This window comes from Salvia hispanica, chromosome 6 (assembly GCF_029641045.1).
Source record: "Salvia hispanica isolate PSC_SH4W2 chromosome 6, Shi_PSC_v1, whole genome shotgun sequence".
Lineage (NCBI taxonomy): Eukaryota > Viridiplantae > Streptophyta > Magnoliopsida > Lamiales > Lamiaceae > Salvia > Salvia hispanica.
In genome coordinates this window covers 19,970,358-19,995,215 of record NC_142697.1, presented here as the reverse complement: position 1 = coordinate 19,995,215, position 24,858 = coordinate 19,970,358, and the positions used below count along the sequence as shown (strand labels likewise).

The 24,858-nt window shown below is 37.5% G+C and overlaps 4 protein-coding genes and 1 long non-coding RNA gene across 9 annotated transcripts; 2 read left to right on the top strand and 3 right to left on the bottom strand.

Moving 5' to 3' along the window:
• The first annotated feature begins 4,045 nt into the window (after positions 1 to 4,045).
• On the top strand, positions 4,046 to 8,179 carry LOC125207173 (squamosa promoter-binding-like protein 12). Of its 4 annotated transcripts, none has more exons than XM_048106401.2 (5): positions 4,046 to 4,164; positions 5,836 to 6,564; positions 6,666 to 6,796; positions 7,240 to 7,497; positions 7,648 to 8,179. In XM_048106401.2, exons 2-5 carry the CDS (start codon positions 5,900 to 5,902, stop codon positions 7,965 to 7,967), a joined length of 1,374 nt encoding a protein of 457 aa, XP_047962358.1. In that variant the 5' UTR covers positions 4,046 to 4,164; positions 5,836 to 5,899; the 3' UTR covers positions 7,968 to 8,179. The 4 variants fall into 4 exon arrangements, with proteins under 4 accessions (XP_047962358.1, XP_088917374.1, XP_047962357.1 ...); XM_089061248.1 differs by lacking the exon at positions 4,046 to 4,164 and adding an exon at positions 4,171 to 5,165; XM_048106400.2 differs by lacking the exon at positions 4,046 to 4,164 and adding an exon at positions 4,171 to 5,385.
• Positions 8,180 to 8,185: 6 nt separating this feature from the next.
• LOC148923329 (uncharacterized) lies at positions 8,186 to 8,668 on the bottom strand. Its single transcript, XR_016132817.1, has 2 exons — positions 8,566 to 8,668; positions 8,186 to 8,462 (listed from the first exon to the last, which is right to left on the bottom strand). It is a non-coding gene; the product is annotated as an uncharacterized LOC148923329 (long non-coding RNA).
• Positions 8,669 to 12,010: 3,342 nt separating this feature from the next.
• On the bottom strand, positions 12,011 to 13,354 carry LOC125204287 (non-specific lipid transfer protein GPI-anchored 1-like). The gene is made up of 2 exons (XM_048102891.2): positions 12,946 to 13,354; positions 12,011 to 12,347 (listed from the first exon to the last, which is right to left on the bottom strand). The coding sequence occupies exons 1-2, from the start codon at positions 13,286 to 13,288 to the stop codon at positions 12,151 to 12,153; spliced, it is 540 nt and encodes a 179-aa protein (XP_047958848.1). The 5' UTR covers positions 13,289 to 13,354; the 3' UTR covers positions 12,011 to 12,150.
• Positions 13,355 to 15,311: 1,957 nt separating this feature from the next.
• Positions 15,312 to 16,421, top strand: LOC125204224 (arabinogalactan O-methyltransferase 1-like). The gene is made up of 2 exons (XM_048102819.2): positions 15,312 to 15,909; positions 15,980 to 16,421. The coding sequence occupies exons 1-2, from the start codon at positions 15,377 to 15,379 to the stop codon at positions 16,284 to 16,286; spliced, it is 840 nt and encodes a 279-aa protein (XP_047958776.1). The 5' UTR covers positions 15,312 to 15,376; the 3' UTR covers positions 16,287 to 16,421.
• A 2,011-nt stretch (positions 16,422 to 18,432) lies between these two features.
• On the bottom strand, positions 18,433 to 19,867 carry LOC125204950 (uncharacterized). Of its 2 annotated transcripts, none has more exons than XM_048103721.2 (3): positions 19,712 to 19,867; positions 19,518 to 19,595; positions 18,433 to 19,351 (listed from the first exon to the last, which is right to left on the bottom strand). In XM_048103721.2, exons 1-3 carry the CDS (start codon positions 19,763 to 19,765, stop codon positions 18,500 to 18,502), a joined length of 984 nt encoding a protein of 327 aa, XP_047959678.1. In that variant the 5' UTR covers positions 19,766 to 19,867; the 3' UTR covers positions 18,433 to 18,499. The 2 variants fall into 2 exon arrangements, with proteins under 2 accessions (XP_047959678.1, XP_047959679.1); XM_048103722.2 differs by having other exon boundaries at positions 19,518 to 19,592.
• Between the last annotated feature and the right edge of the window lie 4,991 nt (positions 19,868 to 24,858).

Here is a 24,858-nt window from a genome sequence, read left to right as displayed (position 1 = left end):
ATTATTTATCGGATCTCTAAACTAAAAATTATAGATTCGCTACTGATGAGACACATATATATCGTGAAGCTAATTCAGTTGTAGGTTATTTGATAACTGGTTGTCAGATTATATTTGCATGATGAGCTACCACTTAAAATACAAAACTTGTTATTGAGCTACTCCCTCCGTCCACGAATAGGAGTCTCATTTCTATCCGGCACGGATTTTAAAAAATGTAGGTGGAAGAAAGTGGAATAAGAGTCACTTGTATATGTTAGTTTTAAATGATATGTGAGTGGAATGAGTTAGTGGAATGTGGGGTCTCTTTACCATTTATGATAATTATGAACCGTAACTCCTATTCGTGGACGGACCAAAATGGGAAAACGAGACTCCTATTCTTGGACGGAGGGAATATTAGTTAAGAATTCCATATAATTAAACTGGATAAACTATAGTACACCTTCCATTCCACAGTAGTGGAATCATTTTGTCATTTTAGTACGTTCCACAGTAGTGAAATCATTTCATTTTTTTTAGTAAAAGTCAACACATTTCTTCTCACTTATTTTACTCTCTCTTATTTTATTCTTTTTTTATCTATCTACCTTTTTCCTCTCCTACTTTATTCTTCGTTTACTTAACTCACTAAACACAATTTTTTATAATTTTTATGCTAAAAAGAAATACTTCAATTACTATAAAATAGAGGGGGTACTATATTTTTTTTCATAGGTTTACCTTATTTTACAATAAAAATTTTTTACAAAAATGAGATGTATGGTAGTATGAAACGTTAGCGCAAAAAACAAAATAAAAAATAAATTGGAGGCAGAGAGGACAAGAAGAAAGCGCTTTTAAGTGGAAAACGACAGCGAGTCGACTCGGTTTGGATGCGTCTGTCATGTGCGAATTGCCAGAAAAATTCCCATCTCGACCGTCCACGTGTAGAGGATGGACCCCGTTCGTCAGTTCTCCCTCACCATATCGCTAACTAGTGGACGCTCACACACCATACCACTTCTAGTGGACCCACCACTACCACTCGAATTACCATTTCTATAATTAACTTTCCTTATTAGAGTATCCTTTGCACTTATTTTTTTTTATTCATTACCAGTCATATTGACATGCCATTATATGTTATTTCCTTAACATTTTTATGAGTACATATCTTATTCTTTAATTTATATAGTTTATAATTGTAAATATTTATTTATATATCTTAATTAATTAAATTAATATAGTTAAGATTAAAAAATTCTATTAGAATTTGAACAGTTACATACTTAAAATAAAATTACATACGCAAATGATAAAAATAATTTCAGTTCATCAATAAATATTATCGAAGTGTACCAAATGCCTAAGGCATTGGCTTGACGATCACGTATGGACTCACAGACAATAACACTTCTGGTATTTCCTAAATGTCGGAGGCACACTATAAATGAGACCTTGCAAGAAGTTCAGGTGCAAACTATGTACATGCCTTCCCATTTAGGAGTGCCCTTATTGATCATGTCATTGAACGAATTATCTTCGAACGGGAAAATTTTTGGCACGTTTATATTTATATAAGCGAGATCAATTTTAAAAAAAAGATAATTGATAATAAAGAGAAGTTGGAGAAAATGAAGAAGAATCAGAGTTAAGGTGTGGAATAAGATGAAATGAAGAGTATTTATAAATGTTGATATCATATTTCAATTGAGTACACATGAAGTGAATCAAATATTCTTTTTTTCCTTGTATATTTTATGCATTTTCTCATGTTTTATTCTGACATTTGGTATTAATTTCATTCGGTCTTGAATCAAGGTTAAAACGGAGATATGATAATGTTTTGAGCAAGAATTAGGAGAGCATCACGACAATCCACCCGATCGGGTGAGTCGTGCAAAGTTGTGCGGAGCTTCTATCTGACCAAATGAAATTGTCATCACATTTCACTCGTTTGGAGCGTGGCAATTTTGTGAAAACCACATTTAAATGAAGGGAAAAGGACATTTTGACATATATTCTATACATGAAAGTTAAAAAATCACAAAGAATAAGGAAAATTAGTCATAGAAGAAAATAAACCATATGAACTCTATCATCTCGAAGGACAACAAACTCATACAATTTTCGTTATTTTTTAAATTAATTTTTACTGAAATGTTTGGATATTTCACTCAATTGCCTTGAACACAATGTAGGGTTCAAATTGTGAAGTACTCTCTAACTAGTATGTAGTAGTAAGTGTCTGTCTCACTTCACGTCTTTAATGCACATTTTCTTAAGGCTATAAGTATATTGTAGAGAAGTCTTCGATAACATATTTATCTGCATACTTAGCTAGAAGCAGAACTTTGTTCGGGAATTTAGGATACTTAGTTATTTAGAGTAGGAAGTGTGAATGTATATATATATGTTGTAGTAGTAGGTGGAGCTAAATTAACAGTTATGCTTCCGTAAGATCATTAATCAATCAGAGGTATTTGCTAAGTGTTCAACTAGCTATGATTCTAGAATTCGAGAATATGTCGAGCACAATTTCGATCTCAAAATATCCCTTTGACGTTGCAATCTTGCAGCAGAAGAATAATTATAGACAATAGTTAAATTTGTTGTGTTCATTTGATATTGAAATATCGTGGTCTAAGAGCATCGCCAACGGCGGATGTCTCGGTGGACGTAGGACCAGCGTGCTCGACGTCCGTCGCGGACGTCCGCCATTACGTGGGAGGGAGGCAGACACGGACGTCCGGCGGACACGGGAGATCCACGGTGTTGCCGGGACGTCCGCCATTGTGTCGTGCTGACGGACGTTCGATTTTTTATTTTATTTTATTTTGTTAGTTTAAGTTTTTTTTAAAAAAATAATTATGTACTTTTTTTTAAAAAAATAAAGTGGTTGCATTTTTTCCGTATTCGTGTTGAAATTTTAATTTCGTACATTGCTTAATTCCGTAAATTGTTTAATTTGATGAAATTGTGATTTTTTTTATTGCAGGAAGTCTGCGCGGCAAGGGCGAGGGACATTCGCCACTGTGCAGTGGGAAGTCCTTATGACGTGGCAGTGCTGTGAGAGGTCCTTATGACGTGGCAGAAGGTGTTTTTGGGAAGTCCGTCGGGAAGGCTATGGGACATCCGTCCCCATTGGAGATGCTCTAAAATAAGGTAACACGCCATTGCATGCGATGGTGATACGAGCACACATTTATTAATTAGTTAGTTTAGATTTATCTTATATTTCTCATATTTGATTAGATATTATTAGATTTGTTTTAGGATATTCTTGTATCCTCACATATTATAAGTATGTGGAGTATTCCATAGCATTCAATCAATAAGAATATCAATATTATTGTTCATTCTTTTCTCCAAACAGAGAAAACCGTCGTGCTCGACGGGCACTCGCCCGCGACAGACATTTATCGATCGCCGATCTACGGACGCCGATCAGCCCGATAGGATTATCCTGTCAGATGGCCACATAGAGTGCGCGTTGCTGCGAAACACACGGCCCGCGAGACTTAGCAACGGCCGAAACCGTTCCCCACAATGGTGCGCTGGCAGCTGGGAATGCCCTTAAAGAAGGCTCTAAAGAGCACCAGTGCAGTATGCAGATGCTCTAAAGTATAATAAAATTGCATAATTTTAATTAGAAGCAATACCTTATAGGAGCAATGAAAAGACAAGTTAGTATTTAAATACTAGTACATCAGATCACAGTATAAAGCGGCAAGATCATACATAAAGAGTGGCATAACCGCAAAAGCAAAAAAATACTAGTAGTAAAAAACATTACATACATAGAAATAGAAGTATACCAATTTAACAAAGAAATACAACTCCAAGGCAGAATTTTCCATTGGTCAAAGGTAATGTAAATCCATGTAAGGTGGAGAGCCCCCAACCGTCCGATCTACCTCGCTCCTACCGGTATTCGTTGAGATAGACACACAGCGGATCACAGTATGGGTCCCACACCCACTGTGTAAAATACTCACACCATTGTTATTGCCGATTTGCCCCCACACCTCAAATTACTTTTTTTTTTTTTTTCTCTCAATTATTTATATCTAAAAAATTTCGCCTCTCTCAGTCTGTAAGTCTCACTTTCTCCTTTTGGTAAGATAAATTCCACTCTCTTTCCCTCCCACTTCCCAAACTCCCTCTCTCTCTCTTAACTGGGTAAGCTACAGTTTTCTCTCAATTCCTTTCTTATCAGGAAAATTATGTTACTTTCATGTCCTTGTTTGTTGTAGTATCTCAGTATCTGTGTGTTATGTTATTTAATTATTTAACTAACTCCTCTGCTACTGGAATGATTGCTTGCGACCGAGCTGTAATGATTCAACGTTGGGGGGAGTGAAGGAGTAATTGATGGATGGAGTATATCAGTGAGATTTGAGGAAATCATAACTGCTCCATTTTTTGGTTGTGCTTTCTGTTTTAGGAGAAACAATTAAGGGAATTGTCTGCAGCGGGGGGATTATTAGGCGAAGACTTTCCTAATATGTGCAAAGAAGCCCCCACCTCTCTCTCTCTTTATCTCTATCTCTTCCTTGATGGTTTTTATTTTTCTCTTTTTCTTTCCGCCCCTTTTGGAGGAGTACTAATTTTTGGGGCTGTGGTGTCTGAGGTGTTTCCACGTCATTGAGGATGGGCAAGCGACGTTGGAGAAAGGGAAAAATGTTTGCTGTGGCCTGTGAGCGAGTTTCTTCTAGTTTTTGGTTGTTTATTCTTGTAAAAAGCTCTGAATAGGGGATGGGGGACCATAACGACCCATCAACTACCCCTATTTTCTCTACTTTTTTAAACTTGATTTAACTATACGAGTATAAAAAAACTGCAGCAGCCAGCAGGTAAGTAAGAATTTTTTGCATAAAATTTGGAAGGGAGGGAGGGCTTGACTATATTCATATTTTTATTTCTACTTGGATTAGTGCAACTTTAACTCTTACTTATAATTCTTTTATGTTGGAGTTTAGTTTGGTGGTGAAGAGGCCAAAAGCAAACATATCTTGGTCTTTTTTTTTTGTTTGAAGAAAATGATTAGACCATTATCTTTTCTTTTTGTGGTTATGTTTAAGAGGCATCTCAGTCAATCTTGGTAGTGCGTATTGCCAGAAAAGAACTGAGAAGATAATTAAACACCAGGTTGAGGATAAAAGAGAAGTGAAAAGGGAAAGGTACAAAGCAGAGTCTTTATTGCTATCAAAAAGGATGGTGATTGCAGGCAGTTAACAGTAAAAATCTCTTTTTTCCACTCATTTGATTGCTCAAGTGAATGGGCTAAAAAACAAAGTATATCACCTACCACTTCTTCTTTTAGCTACCGACTACTATTCATCTGTTGTTGGAGAGCAGCTAATCTGCTTCGTTTCGTGGTGGGATGATTGGAAAAAGATGGTATTTTTGCTAATTATCTGAGATTCTGTGCTGCCACAATGTTTCTTGATGTGTACGCTTGGCCTTCTGGTTCAAGATTGGGTTTCTTATTGAACTTATTTATCATATCAGTATGTTTGATTGGTTTATTTTTGTGTGTGTGTTTGCTCGTGTTTTCCGCTCTGAATTTTGGATTTGGGGGCTGAGTACATGTGGTGATATCGGTGATGCGTTTTGGTTGTCATGAAGCGTATTGATTATACATTTGTGATTTCCTTATCCATGAAACATGAAGCTATAATTTCTTTAGGGGTGATTACTTCGTGATGTCTTCTTAGTGATTCTGATAAAATTTTGGGTATGGATAACCTATTTGTTGTTTGATCCTTCTGAAGGAGTTTCACCTACTATTTTGCTTGTTATGTAGAGTTTCTTCCTCGAATCTGAAGAGTTTAATTTTATATCTTGCAGTTTCAGCCTAGGCCCTGGTATATGATGCATTATTTGTGCTAGATTAATTGAGAAATTCTACCTAATGAGCCACTATTTGGAGATGGATTGGAATGCTAAGTGGGATTGGGAAAGCTATGATGCATTTGGTCCAAAAACAACAGAAAATCCTAAGAAGCTGCAACTAGTGGATTGGACTATTATTGATGATAGGGAAATTGATGCTGGATCCTTCAATCTCTCAGCAGGAGCCTCTGGCTCTGATGGTGGCCATGTTTCTTCAGCAAAAAGCTCAATATCAGCTTCTGATTCTTCCACAAAAGATGGGCAAACCCCCCCAGACTTCAGGCTAATGGCATATGAAGATTTTTCTGGAAATTTTAAGATTACAGAACGTGAAGGAACTAAGATTTCTGGAACTTCTCCACCTCTGGAAGCTTCCATTGGCTCTGTAGAACCACTTATTGGCCTCAAGCTTGGAAAGAGAACATACTTTGAGAATAGTGGTGCTGGAGGTCATGTTAAGAGTGCATCTTCCACTGGGCCTACTGCATCCACCGCTTCATTGAAGAAAACTAAATTGCTGGGTGATAATCTCCCGATGCCTCGCTGTGTAGTTGAGGGCTGCAATTCCGACCTTTCAACAGGTAAAGAGTATCACCGGAAGCATAGGGTTTGTGATAGCCATTCTAAAGCCCCAAAGGTTGTTGTTGGTGGCCTTGAACGCCGGTTTTGCCAGCAGTGTAGCAGGTAGACACAGAAGACAAATTGTCTCATAACATTTTATATGACTTTTTTCTTTTAATGGTTATAAGTTTTCATTGTTTTAATGCCACTCTCTCTGTTTGAAGGTTTCATAACATATCTGAATTTGACGAAAAGAAACGCAGTTGTAGAAGAAGACTTTCTGATCATAATGCTCGACGCAGGAAGCCACAGCAGGAAATTCAGTATAATTCAAGGCTCTCATCACCATTCTATGGTATATTTATCCATTTCAGTCCTTACAGTTTTCAGTTTTCAGCTTTCTAACTCGTAAAAGGTTGATGGTAAAGTTGTTTTCAGTCCTTTACACACAATATTTTGGCATTCTGTATGAGTAATCTTAAAGAAAATATATTTCTAATATAAGGACTTGTTGAACCTTGTAGAACTAATCAAGTATAGTGGAGCATTTGAGAAATTTTCATGTGGACACTGACATTAATATGATCATATCTGGCTCATTTGTGTTAGAAGACTTTGGTATGTAAATAAGTGTGTCAACGTTTTATCATGAGTAAAATTTGCTTGTTCCTATAAGCCCTAAGCTGAAAATGGGAGGGGACAAAATTCATAGGGGAGAGTTAGAAATGTTGGCTTCGTGTGCTAAACAATAGTGCAAGTTTTGGTAGTAATTAGCCTAATTTGGTTTGTCACGCGCAGGAGGAAGGCAGCAAATGAATTTTATGATGAGCAATTCTGCACTTGTACACTCTAGAGCTATGGGTGATGCAGCATGGGATAGCACCAAGTTCACCCTGACCAAAGGGTATCATCCTTTGAAGTCTAGTGGAGATGGGGTTAGCAGCGAGCAGATGCATATACCAGGAGCTAAACTTACACATTTCACCAACATGCAAAGCAGTGCAGCCAAAGGATTTCCCACATCAAAGAGCTCTGTGGCTGATGTTTCAAATCCAGGTGTGTTTCTACTCAAATCCCCATCAGCAGTAGCATTACTAGAAAAGGGTTATTGCTTAGAAGGTTTTTGTTTGTTACAAAGATAGGCAACTCGACTTGCCATTGGACTTGAGAGTGAAGTTGATTATGTTTGTTTTTGCAAATATGTAGGTTCGAAGTATTCTCCCCACTTAGATGCAGCACCCGAGTATGGTCGTGCTCTCTCTCTTCTGTCAAGTAATTCGTGGGCTCCATGTGGATCAGAATCCATGGCTTTGAATCAAATTCAAGAAAATAAAACCTGCATAAGTCAGCCTTTACCTACGATGCATGGAATCCCAGAAGGGGTGCCCCTCTCTTCTTCAGAATTGTGGCTGCATCAGCCGCCTTCTGCTCATCCTCCATTGCCAGGCAACACTAACTTCCCGGAAATCCAGCTATTCATAACACCATATGAGGAGACAGACTTATATTCCAACATAATGAACTGACTACCATTCAAAAGCACAATCTTGTTATTTTGTATTTTGAACGCTAGCTGCACAAGTGTCCTTGTTAGTTGATAAATTTATAAGGTTCTTGCCTTCCACAGCATATTCTGTTAGTGTGGAGCTAACGTTGCAAATTTGTGTGTTCTTTGGATAATCAACCTTGTTTGTTTGGAGACATTTTTTTGCTTTATCAAAAATTAAATTACAGGTAACAGATATGAGATCATATTCAAAGTCTTATATATCCCCAACAATACTTATTTTGAATTTTGATAACGTGGGTATCATTGCAAAGTGAATAACAAAACTAAGGCTGAATATGGTTGGGGTTGGGAAGGGCGGGAGGGGGAGGGGCCGGACAGCCGCGAACGCATATATTTCCAAAGCATGCACAGAAGCCACACTTGGAACATATCGGAAAGCAATCTCGGTCGACTCTGCAATATGGCAATGGCAGTGGTGCTTCAGCTTCTACTCCCACATTCTTTATTCCACCTGCATCCAATTTATTCACCACCCCAAATCACAATATATATAGGAGTTCTTTTCATCTAATTTTAAGTAGTATAACTGTATATGAGGATAATATTAGTATTACCGGATAACAGAGCGAAAAAGGAGACTAGAAGGAGAAAGAGGAATCTGGCTTTCTTCATTTTATGCTCCTTCAAATAAATCTCACACTCACAATACGTATATTTTTCGTTTATTTGTGGTGTGGAGATTCATTAGCAAACACCTTTTTATACCCCATTTTTTAGAATCAATAGCATTAATATTTCGCGTGATCCACTAAACATTAAAATGGTGACTTGTTTCTGGATGCATACAAAACGTTTCGTAAATTAACACTTTTTTCCGTTTATTTCCTAATCTTAATGGTTGTCTTCGGCAAACTCTAATTAAATGTATTTATGAAGAATTTGAGTATGATGATGCGTACAATCCTCAAACGTTACGTCGGTGATAACATCACATTACAAATACGCCATTTACAGTACTCCCTCCGTCTCGCTTAAGATGACACGTTTTCCTTTTTAATTTGTCCCAACTAAGATGACATATTTCCTTTTTTGGAAATTTTCTCTCTCCAATTAATACACTCAACCACTTTTTCTCACTCCTATTAAAATATTCATCTTTCTTTATCTCTCTACTTTAATACTTACACCTACCTTTTCTCTCTCCAATTAAATACTTTAACCAATAACTCCTAAAATCTCGTGCCGGCTATGCAATGTGTCATCTTAGACTGGACGGAGGGAGTAATATTTTGCTTAGAAGTAGTTGTAATGGGTAAGGATTAGAATTGGATTTTGTTGGGATCAAGTTATATACGTATGAGACATTTTTAGATGTACCGTCTCGTATCGCTTGTATCTGGTCACACTACCATAATATACTATGGTATTGGTATACGAGGAATGGTATGCTATCTATTTTATTTGAGTTCATTATAGTATTTAGTTTGCTTCTAATACATTAAAAAATATTATTGAAATTTTTAATTTAAAATTATAGAGAAAACGAGCAAATTGAGCTTTGATTTTTATGAATTTTGTGAAATTAAAATTTTCAATAACATTCTTTAATGTATTAGAATTAAACTATATATATAAATCAAAACGAACAACGTTAAACGTGCGTCAAATGAGAGTGGTACTCGTATAATGAGCTCACATGTAATATGTAGCATATCATTCCTAATTGGATTCAAATTATAGTTTCCCGTAAGACTGGTATCCATATTTAAATTCAAATTAAAATGGAATTCGAATCCAATTTTCCCTAATCCAATTTTGAGTAAATTAGACATATGTCACGAATGAAAAGGCAATTTTAATTTTAAGCACAAGAACTTATACGGTTTGTGCCAAGAGATCATCAAGGAAACAAATCAGAGGACTGATCGAGCCTCCCGAGATTTAATTTCACAAATTCAGCTTACCATGTAGTAGTAGTACAAAGTAAATCATGGAGTACCTATTAAAGACATGCAATCCTTTACTGATTTCATTGAGTTGAATAAGAATACAAAACAAATGGAGTATTTAACAATATGAGACCTTTGGTCTCAGACATTAACCTCTTTACCGCTTAACCAACTCACACATGCGAATCATTTACATTTATGTTTAATAGCAAAGGAGTCGATATCTTATGCATTAAATTCCACGTAACCTTATTTAAAGTCATTAGATAATAATTTGATTACATCATTCTTTACGAATATGTGAACGTTGGATATATATTTATCTTTTTAGTGAAAAAATATTCAATTTTGATTTGATTTTTATAATTTGGTCTATCTTTACCGAAATAGAATTAAGGTATACTCACTTCGTCCTATTCTAAGTCACACATTTTTCTTTTTGGGATATCACACTCTAATGACACAATTTTTTTAAGATTAGAAACATCTCTATGTTTTTTATATACTTTACTTTATTATCTCTTCAATTAACTCATAAAACAAACATTATATAAAATCTTGTGCCAAATAAGAATCGCTCCACTTAAAATGACACAGAGGGAGTATTAGTCAAAACATAACTATAGGAAACATAAGGCGTGATCGTGATGTCAGTGACGACATAGAGACGTTGTATAAGAAAAGGGTAAATGGCCAAAAAAATCATGAAGTTTGGCCGAATTCTGGTCTATCCTGCAATTTAAAAAACGACCAATCATATCATAGCTTGACAATTTTCTCAATTGTCCTATAGCAAAAAGTTTCATCATGCCACGTTTCTGAATTTATCCACGTAACTCGTGCATGTGTAAAATTTAAAGACATAATTAACTAATTAATATATGTTGTTTAAATAGTCGAATGTTTTGTTTGTATGATATTTTTTGTTTGCCAAAAGCATATATACATAATTTCTCCCATATCATAAACTATGAGACAATTATGAAAAATGTCAAAGTTATGATATAATTGGTCATTTCTTTAAAGTTTCTGGATAGACCAGAATTTAACCGAACTTTATGGTTTTTTGGCCATTTATCCTATGACCTGAATATTGTGTGTTCACTTGAGTAGTTATAAATTTTGAGAATCTTACTGCACGTCATTAGATAGATTCGTTGTATGACTAGAGAGATGGTTAATTAGATTTAGGACTCTAATTACTCGTGAGCTATTTGTTGTATACTTTAAAATTTTCAGCATGGCCTCAAAATCTTTATAAATCTTGCAAGCGAAACTCAAAATATAAAAAATCTTTAAGGGCTCGTTTGATAAGAAAGATGAGATATAACAAGATTTGTTAAATAAGATAAGAAATGCGGGCTTCGTGTCAAGATAAGCTCGGATGAAGGTATTTTCGTTGTTGTTTGGTAGACAAGAAATTATCTAGATTTTGTATTAATAAATCATAATAAATGAGGTAGAAATGCCATCCGACCAAATTTGTGAGATACATATCTTTGTATTTTAAGAAAAAATTTGCGGGCTCAGATGGGCCATAGAGAAAACCACGGGCTGACATAATAGGTTAACTAGGATATCAAACACTTAAAATAGTCATATAAATATCTATATCTAGGCATTACTAACTTATCAAACGGGCATAGTACTACGTGTTTTATAGTAGTAGTATAATTTAATTTAAACTAAATCTTGAACAAACTATAGCACATCATATAAATATGAGGTTTAATTTACGAAATATTTGCGCGAGTGAAGTAGAATATAGGTTTGTGTTAGAATGAACACATCTTAAAGTAACACCATGCCATCATTCCTAGCCAATCATTTGTACACATGGATGAATAATCAGCTACCATATGACAATCATAAAAATTGTTCAAAGGCAAATTTTCTCGGGCTGCAATATCCAATACGCTAGATTGCAATTTTTCCCGTCTGCAATATTCAATACGTTGGACTGCAATCTATAGATTGCAGTCATGAGTATTGGATATTGCAGTGTAGCGTTTATAATATTGCAGTGTAGCGTGGTGTCATAGTGTCACTTTAAGAGGTGTTGTCATTTTAACGCACCCCGTAGTATATACGTGCTATAATACGCAGTTAATTAGTTAAAATGGAAGGCAAAAGTTGATAATAGTCGAAGCTAAAAGTAGGATAGGCGTTGCTCAACAACAAGCGTGGAAGCTAAATAAAATTCATTCATCTTAAACTTCAAACATAAACCACTTTCAAACTGATCTCCGCTTAAAAAGGCGTCACCCACAAGATGAACATCGCCGTCGCCACTGTTACGCATCCTGCAACTTGAGGTTTCTGCCAATCCCCCTTATTGGGTGTTGGCGACGACGTTCCCGGTGTTGCCACTGGTGTTGAAGTCGCGCTCGTGGAGGTGTTGGTGAAGATGGCGGCGTCAGGGGAGTTTGGAGGCAGGTTTAGAAGCTCTGTCCATTGCAACAATGCGTCAAATTTAACAGTCGGTTTATATAACTAATTAAGTGTGTCTCAGGAACTTTTTCAATAGAGAGAATGGATCGTGTCACATCTCTCTCCTTAATTTCCTACCAAATGGAAATTAATACTCCATGCCATGTGCCATGTGGTAACATGTTTATCAACTTGTCCACTATAATAAATAAATACTTGCATGTTTTGTACCCTTTGTTTATTTACCTACTAATTTTCTCAAATCTTATGCATTAAAGGTACATTAGTACTTTTGCGGATACTTGATAAGAAATTCATTTAGTAGTAGTACAATATTTTGGTCCCAGCATCAATATTCAACCTGTCAATTTCAATTTCGAGTCTGTCTTTTGCGGATACTTAATAGGGAGTAGTATAAGATTTTATCAAGAACACTATTTTCGCATATTATTACACAATAATGGAATTCAAAATCATTTAGTTGTGCTCAAGAGTTTAGTAGTTGAAGTATTTGATTTCTGAGGAAATATAAATAGATAGGTTAATCTAGTTTGAAATGAAAATAAAAGTATGTGCAGGTTAAAGTAATTAATTTGAAGTAAAAAGGGAGCTTACTAGGGCATTCAGTGATGCTGGCATTAGCGAGCTTACAAGCGGAGGGGAGCTGCAGCAGGAGAGACTCCTGGACGCCCATGCTCTTGATGGCGGGATTGGATCCGTTGTGCACCTGCTCTATGATGTAGCAAAGGCACGCCGGATCTGTGTCCTTGAGCTCCGTCACCGAGTTGCAGCAGTCCTTACTCGGCGCCTTGGCCTTCGCCGTTACAAACGACAGGCACTGCGTCACCTTCTGGAACTCCGCTGCGCACTTCTCAGCTATCGTTTCCGCTCCTCCACCCGCCACCACCGCCAAGCAGAGGATCGCGGCGGCCAGCTTAGCGCTCCTTTTCATCGCCATTTAATTTCTAGGAGTATTTTGTTTAGATGTGAGAGAGAGGAAGAATGAGGATTTGTAGCAGTAGCAAGCATTGAATTGAAATTGGATAGTGGTAGATGCTAAAATTTATGTCTCCGGCATACGCATTAATGAGTTCATTCAATTCATTGTTTGGTTGACCATGCACGCGGCATCATGCCTTCCACGTGGAACCTGCCTTCATTCAATCCTAATTCCTATGGACTCTAACTGTACAATTATTATTTGTACTTTCTAGCCCAATAAACGTATTACTCTATAGTTTTCTCTTCAGATTTTCGAGTATGGACGAGGCCCAATAAACCCAGCATTATAATCGCTTTGGATTGTTTTTCAATAAAAATTGAAGTACAATCTATTTTTATGAAATGAACAAAAATAATAAATTTAAATAATTTTGATGCTACACACTGATGTTAGTAAAATTTGTGAACTTTGTCCTCGTCTATTCAGTATTAGTAATATGGAGCATGTATTTAGTCTGGTTCAAATACTTTAGAAATTGGTACTGATGGAGTCATAAATTTATAACTTACATGAAAATCAATTCGATTTCTTAATACTATATTTTTGCAAATACTTGAATTATGTATATTAGTGACGTGTCACATATATGGAACAAATTGAATTAAATAAAAGTACTCTTTTCCAGTTTTCCGCATGTGCAAGTCGTCACACTCTTTTCCTTGAGGCAAACAATTCTGGGTTGAAAATTGAGGTATTTTCTCCAACCCTCACCTTGTGTTTGGGATTTTGAGTCTCCATACATACGGAAACTGGGTCCCAAACTCTGACACAAAACTAGTACAATTTTCGTTCATTTTTAATTACTAGTACTATTTTTCTTTTATAAATTTAGTGTTGGAGTGTTAGATAATTGGTAGTAATAAGATTGGGATCACAGATTTTGAATTGAAATAAAAGGCTAAACAAAAAGAAAAATATTTGGATATTCTAGTCCAGAAGAGTGCGTGTAGCGTTTGGTTTGAAATATAAAAGCTAGAAGCCTACAAATCTAATCCCAATAGAGGGAGGCGACGATAATTAAATTTTGATACGGGAGATTTAGAAGTTGACGAATAAGATGAGGTGTAGTAATTGTAGCGGGTATTGATTTATGGGAAGTGGTAATGAAATGGACATGCGTTCCCACTCACCATAAACTCACCTCTCCCTCTTTTGTTTTACATGTAGACTCCTATTATTTTATTCTATAAAAATTGCAGATATTTATTTGTGATATTTAGACGAACAGAGAAATTACTATCACCGTATTTTCGGAATAAGCTATATTTGAACAATAAATATTGAAGGTTCTTTCGATTTGTTATTGCAAAATTTTTATGATTGCCTGAAAATAAGTCAAAAACAAACTCACACGACAAATGTGGTTTGCAATTGATAAGGAGATCACACCTTTTAATTCTGTTCTGGTTCTTGTAAAGAAACAAACTACTCCAACTAATTCCCCTATATTTGTCCCTTTTAGGATAGCAGAAAACCATTATTTGGAATCTCTCCACCATTATCTTATTATTAGTACAATTATCTACCAGTCGGTGCTAATAAAATAATACTACTACTAATATTTGGCTAGTAGAAACGTAGTATTGTTTTTAAAAGATACATTGTCTGAGGAAGGTATATCCTAAAATGATGACATTTTATCGATTAAAAGGCATATTTTTATAGTAATAAAAATACTGTAACTGCAATGATGAAAGTTATACAATGTTAAATATTTTCACAAGTTCCATTTAGTATGAAATTTTTTTGAATAACACAGATTTTAAGTAGAAGAAATTAAATATTTGAATAAAAAGTGAAGAAACAAATTTATCCTGTATATAAAAATAGAATATTTTAATTGAGATATTATCTTGAATAAGAAAGAGGAAATAGTAATAATGAAAAATATAGAAACTCTATTAGTCAAAGCCTTAACCCCTTAAACCAAAAATAAATATACAAATAATTAATAGTAATAAAATAAATACTAGTACTAAATGTGGGCGAGGAAGAATTCTGGTTTGGTCCCAGTCCCAAATCCCTCAAAAAGAAGAGAAAATAATGCAGAAAAACAACAACCAAAGCCAGGTGGCGGAGAGCCGATGGCCCCTGAGGCTGGTGGTGATGGGGCTGATCGGAGGCGCATCGCTGGTGTTCCTTCTCCTCGGTAAGAACTCGTCGGCCCCGTTCCTGTGCGGCGCGTGGGGGTCACGCGTCTCCGGGCCGGCCACCAGCCTCCAGTTAGAGGCGATCCTCCACTACGCGACGTCGACGGTGGTGCCGCAGCAGTCCCGGGGCGAGATTTCAGTCACGTTCAACGTCCTCCGGGCGTCGGGGCCCGCCGACTTCCTCGTCTTCGGACTCGGGCGCGATTCACTCATGTGGGCCTCCCTCAATCCACGTGGCAGGACGCTATTCCTGGAGGAGGATCCCAAGTGGGTCCAAACCGTCCTCAAAGACGCCCCTGCCCTCCGCGCCCACACCGTCCGCTACCGCAACCAACTCTCCCAAGCCGACGACTTGATGCACCATTTCCGCTCCGAGCCTCATTGCTCCCCGAATAAATCTTTCCTACGTGGCAACCATAAATGCAGGTATTCCTATTGCTAAATGCTAATCAGTCTTTCTTTTTTCTAAATTCCGGTGAATTCATTTTGGATTCAGATTAGCGCTCAACATGCTCGCCAACGAGGTGTACGACACGGAGTGGGACCTTATAATGATCGACGCGCCGCGGGGGTACTTCCCGGAGGCGCCGGGGAGGATGGCGGCGATATACTCGGCGGCGGTGATGGCCAGGAACCGGAAGAAACCGGGCGTCACGCACGTGTTCCTACACGACGTGGATCGGAGGGTGGAGAAGATGTACGCGGAGGCGTTCCTGTGTAAGAAGAATCGGGTCAAGGCGGAGGGGAGGCTGTGGCATTTCGAGATACCGCCCGCCGCTAACATCAACTCCGCCTTTTGCTAGGCTGCGCCAACCCAGATTTTTATTTCATTTTTACTATTGTCTCCTTTTATTTTTACTATGGTGTCAAATCATGGGTAGCTTAGTTCTACTAGTATAAACAATTATAAACATGCAATAAATACATTACTTTTTTAATGGAGAATATAAGAAAAAACTTTAAGTTGCTTGTCACTATATGATAGGAGAATCTTTATATATGATATATTTCCTATTTCACAAATAGAAATTTTATTTTAATTATAGAGACTAGTTTTTAATAAACTTTTGTGGTGCTGTCAAATTTAGGTGGCTCCACCTTGACAAGATGTCAAGATAGATTGTTATAAATATCTTCTTTAAGTACAAAAAATCAACATATTATTAGAAAATGTATGTACTAAGATAAGATAAACTTTGTTCTTATGAAATAGTACTAACAATGATAAATCATAGATTTTGTTCAATGAATTTCGCTGTTATTCAGTAACACGCAACTCATACATACACCACAAACAGGAAAATAAAATCATGTTTACTGCATGTTTAAAAATTGGTGGTTAGAGGTTCATGGATTTGGTTGCGCTGGAGTCTTGACCCTTGACCCTTTCTGGGTCTAATTTATACTAATATTTCTCCACACAAACCGCTATCAAATGTAAAATGGCCTACCTTTCAAATGGTTGAAATTTAAGATATATACGACGACTCATGTAGATATTTTGCCATTTGTGCTGTTGTGCACTACAGTTTCTCTTCAATCAAGGATCATAATTTGTTGGACTTCAATTTTAGTGTGTAGGCCCATTACAAAATGTCAATTAATCAACCGACGAATTAGATAGCATATTGAAAATAAGTATGGTGAACATTGAATAATGCAAATGGCGTTATAGTATTGCCTGCAGGGGCAGAATTGGAAGAGTGGCAATTTAGTAATTAGGCAGGTATTGATTATGCAAAATCAGTGGCAGGTATATATTGATTGATATACTACTAATGACGACTTTTGAATTAGGCAGGCATTGATTGAGCAAAAAGTGGTAGTATTAGTATTAATTAGAAACAAGCAAAAAACCCCAAGTATAAAGTCTTCATAAAAGTTTTGATAAATATTAGTAGTACTAAAATAATTAAATCTATCAGCAAAGCACGAATCGACACATAAAAATTGGTCGGAATACCGAATTGAAGTGCCATGTTTCATTTAGTAAGGTGTTTGTTCGTCACTAAATCAACATTTCATATTGATTTTAGTTAAGTTAGATATTTAAAAGAGGAGATAATAAATTAATTAATTACATTTTGAACTGATTGTCCATCAACTGGCTTGCCTTTTCCTGTTCAGATATTTATTTAGAAATTTGAATAGTAGTAGTATAAGTAATTTTGTTTAATAATGTTGTGTGTAAAGATGCAGTTGAGCTTGACCCTTGGTAGCTAGCATTATCCATTCTGATTGATTATAGAATTCACAACACAAATCTGTGGAGAGAGTATGTGAGAAAGTATACTAGTGGAGTAGTATATTAGTTGATTGATTGGAGAGATGCTCTATAGCAATGCAGTTTATTGAATTTCAGGCCAGCTTTATGGTTGCCATGTGGTCTCAATGCAACCAATTATATCTTCTTCTTGTTCTTGATCCACAAACGTTGGACGACATAATTCTTGTTCCACCTACTCTATTCATAGCATTATCCACACCAGATCCTCCATTTTCTCAATTCTGATTTCTAGTTTTGTAAATGTTAAAAATTGCTTGGAACCGGTTCACAGACAAACAGTCTGTTTTTCAATTCAAAAGGATTTGATTCATTACTGGTTTAGATATATAAAATCGGGACCAAATAGTGCCATGCATTTTGAAAAACATTGATACATGGTAGATCAACTTGCAATTGAACAAAACCATTGGCCATTGCAATAGCATATTAGCAAAAACAGATATACCCCCTCATACCAAATGACTGATTATACCCCCCTCAGTCACGAGAAAATTTTTATGGATTCTTAACTTTTTTTTTACATCTAATGATCATTCATACAAAAGTAGCCAATTAAGAAACAAGGAACCATGGTCAGTATTATATTTATCCAACACAACACGATTATTCCAAAATCAAAACCTTGCTTAAACAAAATATGTTATGCAGTATAAATCATCATAAAAAGGCCAAAATGTAGAATGCGTATATATATATTTGCACCAAAACAAGGGTTAATCCCCGTATATGTTAAGCAGAAGGCGCGTTCGTCTCAAACGACTTCCTCCTCACTAAGAGGCAGGTAACCTTAGATGGGTGCGCGTGCGCCACATCAACCGTGCACGTGACAAAATCAGGGCGGTGCAGCGCCAGCGACAGGCACTCCTTCCCGGCCTCCAACCCGGCAGCGTCAAGCAGCACGTGCCACGAGTTCCTATGCGCTTCCGATATCCAGTGCATGCTTGAACGGAGAAAGCCCCCTTCTCCGTTCGAGCAGGCAGCAGGGTAGGCAAACAGCCCCTTGGGGCTGCACTTGCACTTCCTCCTGAAATACTGGCTCAGCTGGGACCCCTTTATCCTGAGGTCCAGCCAAGCCGCGGGCGCCCCCACCACCTTGGCCTCCTTGGACGCCGCCACCTCCCTGATGACGTCCTCGTCTTCAGGGAGAACTGTCATGTAGTAGTTCCCCCTGAAGAAGGGGTAGGAGTCCCCCACCATGGTCAGGGCCTCCCTGACTGTGGCGGTGAAGACGACGAGGTAGTCCTCTGCAGTGAGGCCGCAGCTGTCGAGGGCGCGGTTGCGGGCCTGGATCTCGGGGATGGACATGAAGTTGCCCTGGAAGGACGTCTTCTTGGTGAGGGTGTCAACCAGTCGTGAGGGCGACAGCTGGATCCTAGTGATCATGTCAGAGGTGGAAGATTCGTGATCGGATCGGTCAGGGAGGCAGAGGCCGTTGCAGTACTCCGGGTACTTGGCCAGGACGTACTGCTCCACGTACTGCATTTCGGCTGGGGTGATGGGGCCCGACCACCTCAGGTCGAGCCCCTTCAGTGTCGAGATGGCCTCAGCCACTAGGTGAGCAGGGATCACTCTGTTCTCCTTCTGTTTTTTTTTTTTTTTAATTTTTTATTTAAAAAATTAGAGATTATTAATAAAACTTATGTGAGATTGTCTCTTAGGTCATGACTAGAACCTGTTTGTTCGGGTTCTGATCATGACCAGCCAATCTTAACTGAAGCAAATATATTGAGGAGTTTAAGGAGTTTGCCTTAAAGACCATGCTGGTTGGCCTGCTTGGTGACGATGATTGCAATGATTCTTCTCCTTCATCACATTCCACTTCCTTCTAATAATTAATATCAATAACATACACCAAAAAGTTTCAAATATCTATATGTGTGTAAATAAAATATAGTAGTAGTAGAATTTAATGATGACAAAATCATGAAATATGAGTAGTACCTTGGAGTTTCTCTCTGTAGTAGCCTGTTGCTGAATGCTTATTTCTGGTAACATGATAGCTTAGATTAGAAGGAAGTACAAATGAGATTGGAGAAGAAGAATATAGATGATGAGCACAAATTAAATATTTATTGGTGGATGCACAATTACTACATGCTTATATAAGAAATACATTAATGTTGATATTTAGAAAAAATTGCAAGACAAATAGCGAAACGCCGACATCGACGTCGTCAAATGGCCCACAATATAGAATCATATTAACTTGTGATTTATTAATAATGATAATCTCCCTAGAAAAATAAAATTCATGCGTGCTTGACCACTAACCTTTTTAGCTTACATCACAAAATGCTAATAATTCACAATTTGATGTAATCAGCATCACAAAAGTTCAGTTGTTTCTTTGCTTGCTTTTATATTTTATCTATTTATGGAGTTCAGAATGCTATTTACTTTTAAATTTCGAGACAAATGAGATATTCTTAATTCGGGTATGACTTAGAAACCTTAGCTTGTGAGATGGACAACCAAAGTAGTATATATATATCAAATTCAATTATAAGAAGAGAGAAAAAAAAAAAAAAAAAAAGTCTCCCTAATTCTTGATCCTGTTCCATTATTAGTTCATTGACTGAAACAAGTATGGGGAAGAAAGAAAAGGCAGTTCACTTTCCTTATAAAAAAAACTAATAATATTTGTTTTATGTTTTTCAAAAGTTGATCTTTATATCGAAAGTGACAATTTGAGCAATGGAGAACCGTTGCACAACTAGAGGTCGGCCCCACCCTCTTGTTATTAAGACTCCACTATATATTTTGAATAGGTTTAGGAAAAAATCATCTTTAATGTTTAATTTAGTACCGGAAATGGTTTCATTAAATACTGATTCGGTCCCGAACTAATTATTGTTTTATTAAAAATAAGGTCTATGGGAATATTACGTATATACCAAAGCATCTTTCATTTTGAAATGCAGTGTGCAAAAAAACAATTGGTCGAATTGATGTTTTCTTGAGGATAATAAGTATTGTGTTTATTGCCAAATAATTTAAAGATCAGCCCCGTTTAAATTGATGATTCCTTATACAGCCTACTTATTTTATGGGGTATCAATATCATATTTTAATTGTTTTGAGTGGCAGTTATATTAAACTTAATAGCAAAAGTTGATGTTTAGTAGAGCATTTTTATTAAAAGCAATAATAATAATTTTAGTAGCAATAACGTAATTTCGCATGTACTCCCAATCTCATGGATTAAAACTTAAAAGAGTTGTGGATGGATTAGGAAGAGATACTCCACTATAAGTCTAAAATAGTGAATAGAAAAATAAGACTAAAGCGGTTGAGGCATACTAGAATAGATGGAAGGCAATAAGTTAATGTTTAGTGCTTTTCACCAAAAATAATTGGAAGAAGAAGCCTTTTTAGTAAAGACAGTCAACACAATTAGGTCATAGACAGCCTTGGAATTTTGCTGGAGGGGCATCTTCCAACAACTGCCATCACCATGGATGAGCACACTCACTTGTTCCTTATCAGCTTTTTCCAAACATAAAAAAGAATTGGGGTATGAAAATATTTTACAACATTATGTTACTATAAAGGAAAAAAACAATCCAGCTTAAGCTTAAAGTAAATGGTGGTGAAAGACATAAAAGTCTACATCAATGCAACAACTTTGACGAATACTACTTCAGTTTGAATGCATAAGAAAACACAGTCGACTTAGCTCTCAAAGGCCAATGAATTAACTTATATTAATGTGAAAACAAAGACGTTCTACGCCTCTATCTATACTAGATGTTACAAAACCTCAACAAACTACTATATGGAGTATTTTAATGAGGATCCGTTTTGTTTGCTAAATTTTCAGATACAAAATTCACAAGGTAACTATCTATCAGCTTGTGGAGATAAACGAACTGCAAGTTTGGTGACCAAACTGGAACTAGTTTTACAAAATAAAATATACTTCATCTTGTACCTGGAAGAATGCAACTCCATCACATAATATAGCATTTTTCAATAATAAACTAGTCTTATAGAATTATGATAGTGAATGAACTGAGACATCACCAGATCATATTTTCTAGAATGGATCTTGTATCCCAATTACTACTAGTATTACTGCTTTGGGTGCATGCGCTCAAAGGGGCTATTTATTCAAGTATCTTGTGTACTTTGATGTGCATAAACTTAAGAGAACAACACCATGCCCCCCCTCCCCCCGAAGAGAGAGGGATAGCATGCACCTGCTCACTGGAAGTCCAATGTTTACTCATACATATAGGGATGGGCGTGTTGGTTCTTCATTAGCTTGAATATTTGCTAGCTTGTATAAGTGGCTTCCCTTTGAGGAAAAGCAATTGACAGAAACAGCTACTTAAACTTGGAGCTAATTGGGACATTTACCCTCCAAAGATATCCCCTAAATGTAATCAGAATGTTGATTTTTCATTTTTTCTCTCAGAATCTATAAGACATCAATAAACTCTACACAGAACCAAATTCCAAAGTGTTTGTATATCTTTTAGATCCTCAAATCAAGTGCATCTATCTCAGTATACTACTAAATGTCTCAAGCATCACATGTGAAATTACCATCTTAAAGCCTGAGCACAACACCCTGAAGCACTTATATAACTGAGATCTTCTACACAATTTTAGCCTATCACATGCTTATTTCCAGTCAGAGACCTAAGTAAGTAACTTGAGCAGGAAAGAATACCCAGCCCTGATAGTCCGACACGTTAATCAATCGCTTCACCTATACATATGTTCTCAATTTAAGTTATTCTTTCTTAATAATTCAATAAATAAAATCAGGCCAAACTCTAAATGTGTGTTCCAGATATCCAGTCAGAGCAGAAACACTATGGTCTATGTGCTTGGGAAAACATCTGCCTTGTTTGTTTGTAGCAACCACATTCCTAACTTCCTTACTAGTATCTGTTGGAAAGACGACAAGTGAGTCTCAAGTATGTTGGAAAGAGGAACATGTGAGTCCCAATTGTATTGAAAAGATGATATCATTTATAGGGTTATAGTTCCAATTGTATTTTTCCTAGGTACCTTTAATTCTCTAGTTCTATAAATAGGGATGTAGAATGTATCTCAAACAACAATTCAAATCAATCACAATGTAGTCTTCAAGAGTTCTTCAATTTTTTGTTGACATTTTAGCTCGTGTCAGGGAGCTTCTTCAATTTTTGGTTGATAGTTTTAACTCGTGTCAAGGAGCCATCTTAGACAGTTTTAGCTCGTATCTAGAATATATCTCAAACAACAATTCAAATCAATCACAATGTAGTCTTCAAGAGTTCTTCGATTTTATTTTTCGCATTTTACTTTTCAACATAGTATCAGAGCAGGCTCGATTCCTTGAATGGATCGATATGTATCTATAGAAAAAAAAAAGAGGAGGAAAAATTCCTCCCAAATATACAGCCCAAAATCTGCCCAAATAAACCAAACAACCGTCAAAAGTTGATCTCAAACTACTGTTTTTTTACTGATCCAATTAAAGGTCGTGGTCATCGTTAACGGATAAGAGCGAGCCGGAGATGGGGAAATCAGAAGGGTCGGCAAAGCACCGAGTGATGATAGAGCAAATGCCTAAAACTTGAGCGGCAGCAGCGCCGCGGTAGGAAAAAAGACGGTGAGAGGGTGTCGCAGCAGCGCTGGCGAAGGCAGCGAGCGACGGTGGTAGCGCAAGGCAATGGCAAGTTGGCAATAGAGATGGAACCCCGACAGCGATGAACGTCAATGACGACGAGGCTACTGCTCCACGAACAACCGACTGTGGTGGAGATGGCAGCGCGAGAAGCAAGGTTGGCGGCTGAACAGCGCTGGCAGCGGCGGTGAATCTTTTGCCCGCTGAGTGAAAGAGCAGAGCGCTAGACGACCGAAGCAAACGACGGTGTTGTGTCACCGTGAAATTGAGGGGAAAAAGGCGACAGGAAAATCATAAGTCGCTGTTCTGGCGAATTGAGAAAATGATAGGATTAAACGTCCTATCGCCGATGGATTGCAAGATGTTCGATGAATTGCCCCAGTGGAGGTGCTGGGTTTTTGTTTGTAGAGACTAGGGTTGAGACAATAATAAATTTTATTAATTATTTCTCAAGACTCGATCTAAGGGAATTCTATAATATATAGAATTCCCCCTGCTTGATTCGGACTTACGATTCGGGAAAGAATCAAGAAGAAAACCCGAAAAGATTTGACTCTATCTATCTAAGCAAATAAAACGATAATTTAGGAAAAAACAATAATTTCTCTCAAAAATAAGGAAAAGCAAATAAAGTCTCGGTGCCTATCTTGATACGAAATCCTTGTACTTGCTGGGGCGAGATCTTGTGCGCTTTGGATGATCTCTTCTCGCTTGGGCTGCTGCTTTCTTCACGGTCTTGGGCTTGTTTACGGTTTGTTGGACTTGCCTCTCGATGTCAGGTTGCTCCTCACGTGGGCTCGTCGATTGTGTTTCCTCGTTCACTGTTGGGTCCCTATCAACTCCCCCGTCGACGAGAGCCACCTTGTCCTCAAGGTGAAGATCTGGGAAATGAGTCTTAAGCAACGCCATTGGTTCCCAAGAAGGAACAACGCCATCATCCGACGCCCACCCGACTAACCATTGCTCCTGCGGAACGCCTTTGACGAGCACCGTACGTGTGGCAGACGCGCTGATGGGTGAGTCCAACGGGTTGCTGCGGCGAAATGACGCCGGTAAGTCCATTGTGGCCGAAATAAACGGCACAAACTTCTTCAAAAGGGAGACATGGAAAACATCATGGATCATGCTATCTGCCGGCAACAAAAGTCGGTATGCTACCTTACCCACACGTTCGGTAATTTCATAAGGACCGAAATATCTCCGTGCCAACTTATTAGACGCCGGCTTACCCACCGAGTGCTGGCGGTAAGGTTGGAGTTTCAACAAAACACGTCACCCACGTTGAACTCCACATCCCGGCGATGGCGGTTGGCAAACTCCACCATAGACTCCTGCGAACGAGCAATGCGCTGCTTCAGAGCCCTCAAAGTCTCTTGCCGTTCAGTCAACGGATCCTCCACGGCAGTATTGTGCGAAGGCCGTGGGTAAGTCGCGAACAAGTTGGGCGGCTCTCTGCCATATAATGCCT

Bases quoted from the DNA above. Each gene is read 5' to 3' on its own strand.
- LOC125207173 (XM_048106401.2), top strand. From the start codon at position 5,900: ATGAGCCACTATTTGGAGATGGATTGGAATGCTAAGTGGGATTGGGAA. The intron at 6,565-6,665 runs GTAGACACAGAA...CTCTGTTTGAAG, and splicing joins TTTTGCCAGCAGTGTAGCAG to GTTTCATAACATATCTGAAT. The intron at 6,797-7,239 runs GTATATTTATCC...TGTCACGCGCAG, and splicing joins GCTCTCATCACCATTCTATG to GAGGAAGGCAGCAAATGAAT.
- LOC125204287 (XM_048102891.2), bottom strand. From the start codon at position 13,288: ATGGCGATGAAAAGGAGCGCTAAGCTGGCCGCCGCGATCCTCTGCTTG. The intron at 12,348-12,945 runs GTAAGCTCCCTT...TGCAATGGACAG, and splicing joins CAGCATCACTGAATGCCCTA to AGCTTCTAAACCTGCCTCCA.
- LOC125204224 (XM_048102819.2), top strand. From the start codon at position 15,377: ATGCAGAAAAACAACAACCAAAGCCAGGTGGCGGAGAGCCGATGGCCC. The intron at 15,910-15,979 runs GTATTCCTATTG...TTTTGGATTCAG, and splicing joins CGTGGCAACCATAAATGCAG to ATTAGCGCTCAACATGCTCG.
- LOC125204950 (XM_048103721.2), bottom strand. From the start codon at position 19,765: ATGTTACCAGAAATAAGCATTCAGCAACAGGCTACTACAGAGAGAAAC. The intron at 19,596-19,711 runs GTACTACTCATA...ATTAATTATTAG, and splicing joins CTACAGAGAGAAACTCCAAG to AAGGAAGTGGAATGTGATGA. The intron at 19,352-19,517 runs GCAAACTCCTTA...AAAAAAAAACAG, and splicing joins CAACCAGCATGGTCTTTAAG to AAGGAGAACAGAGTGATCCC.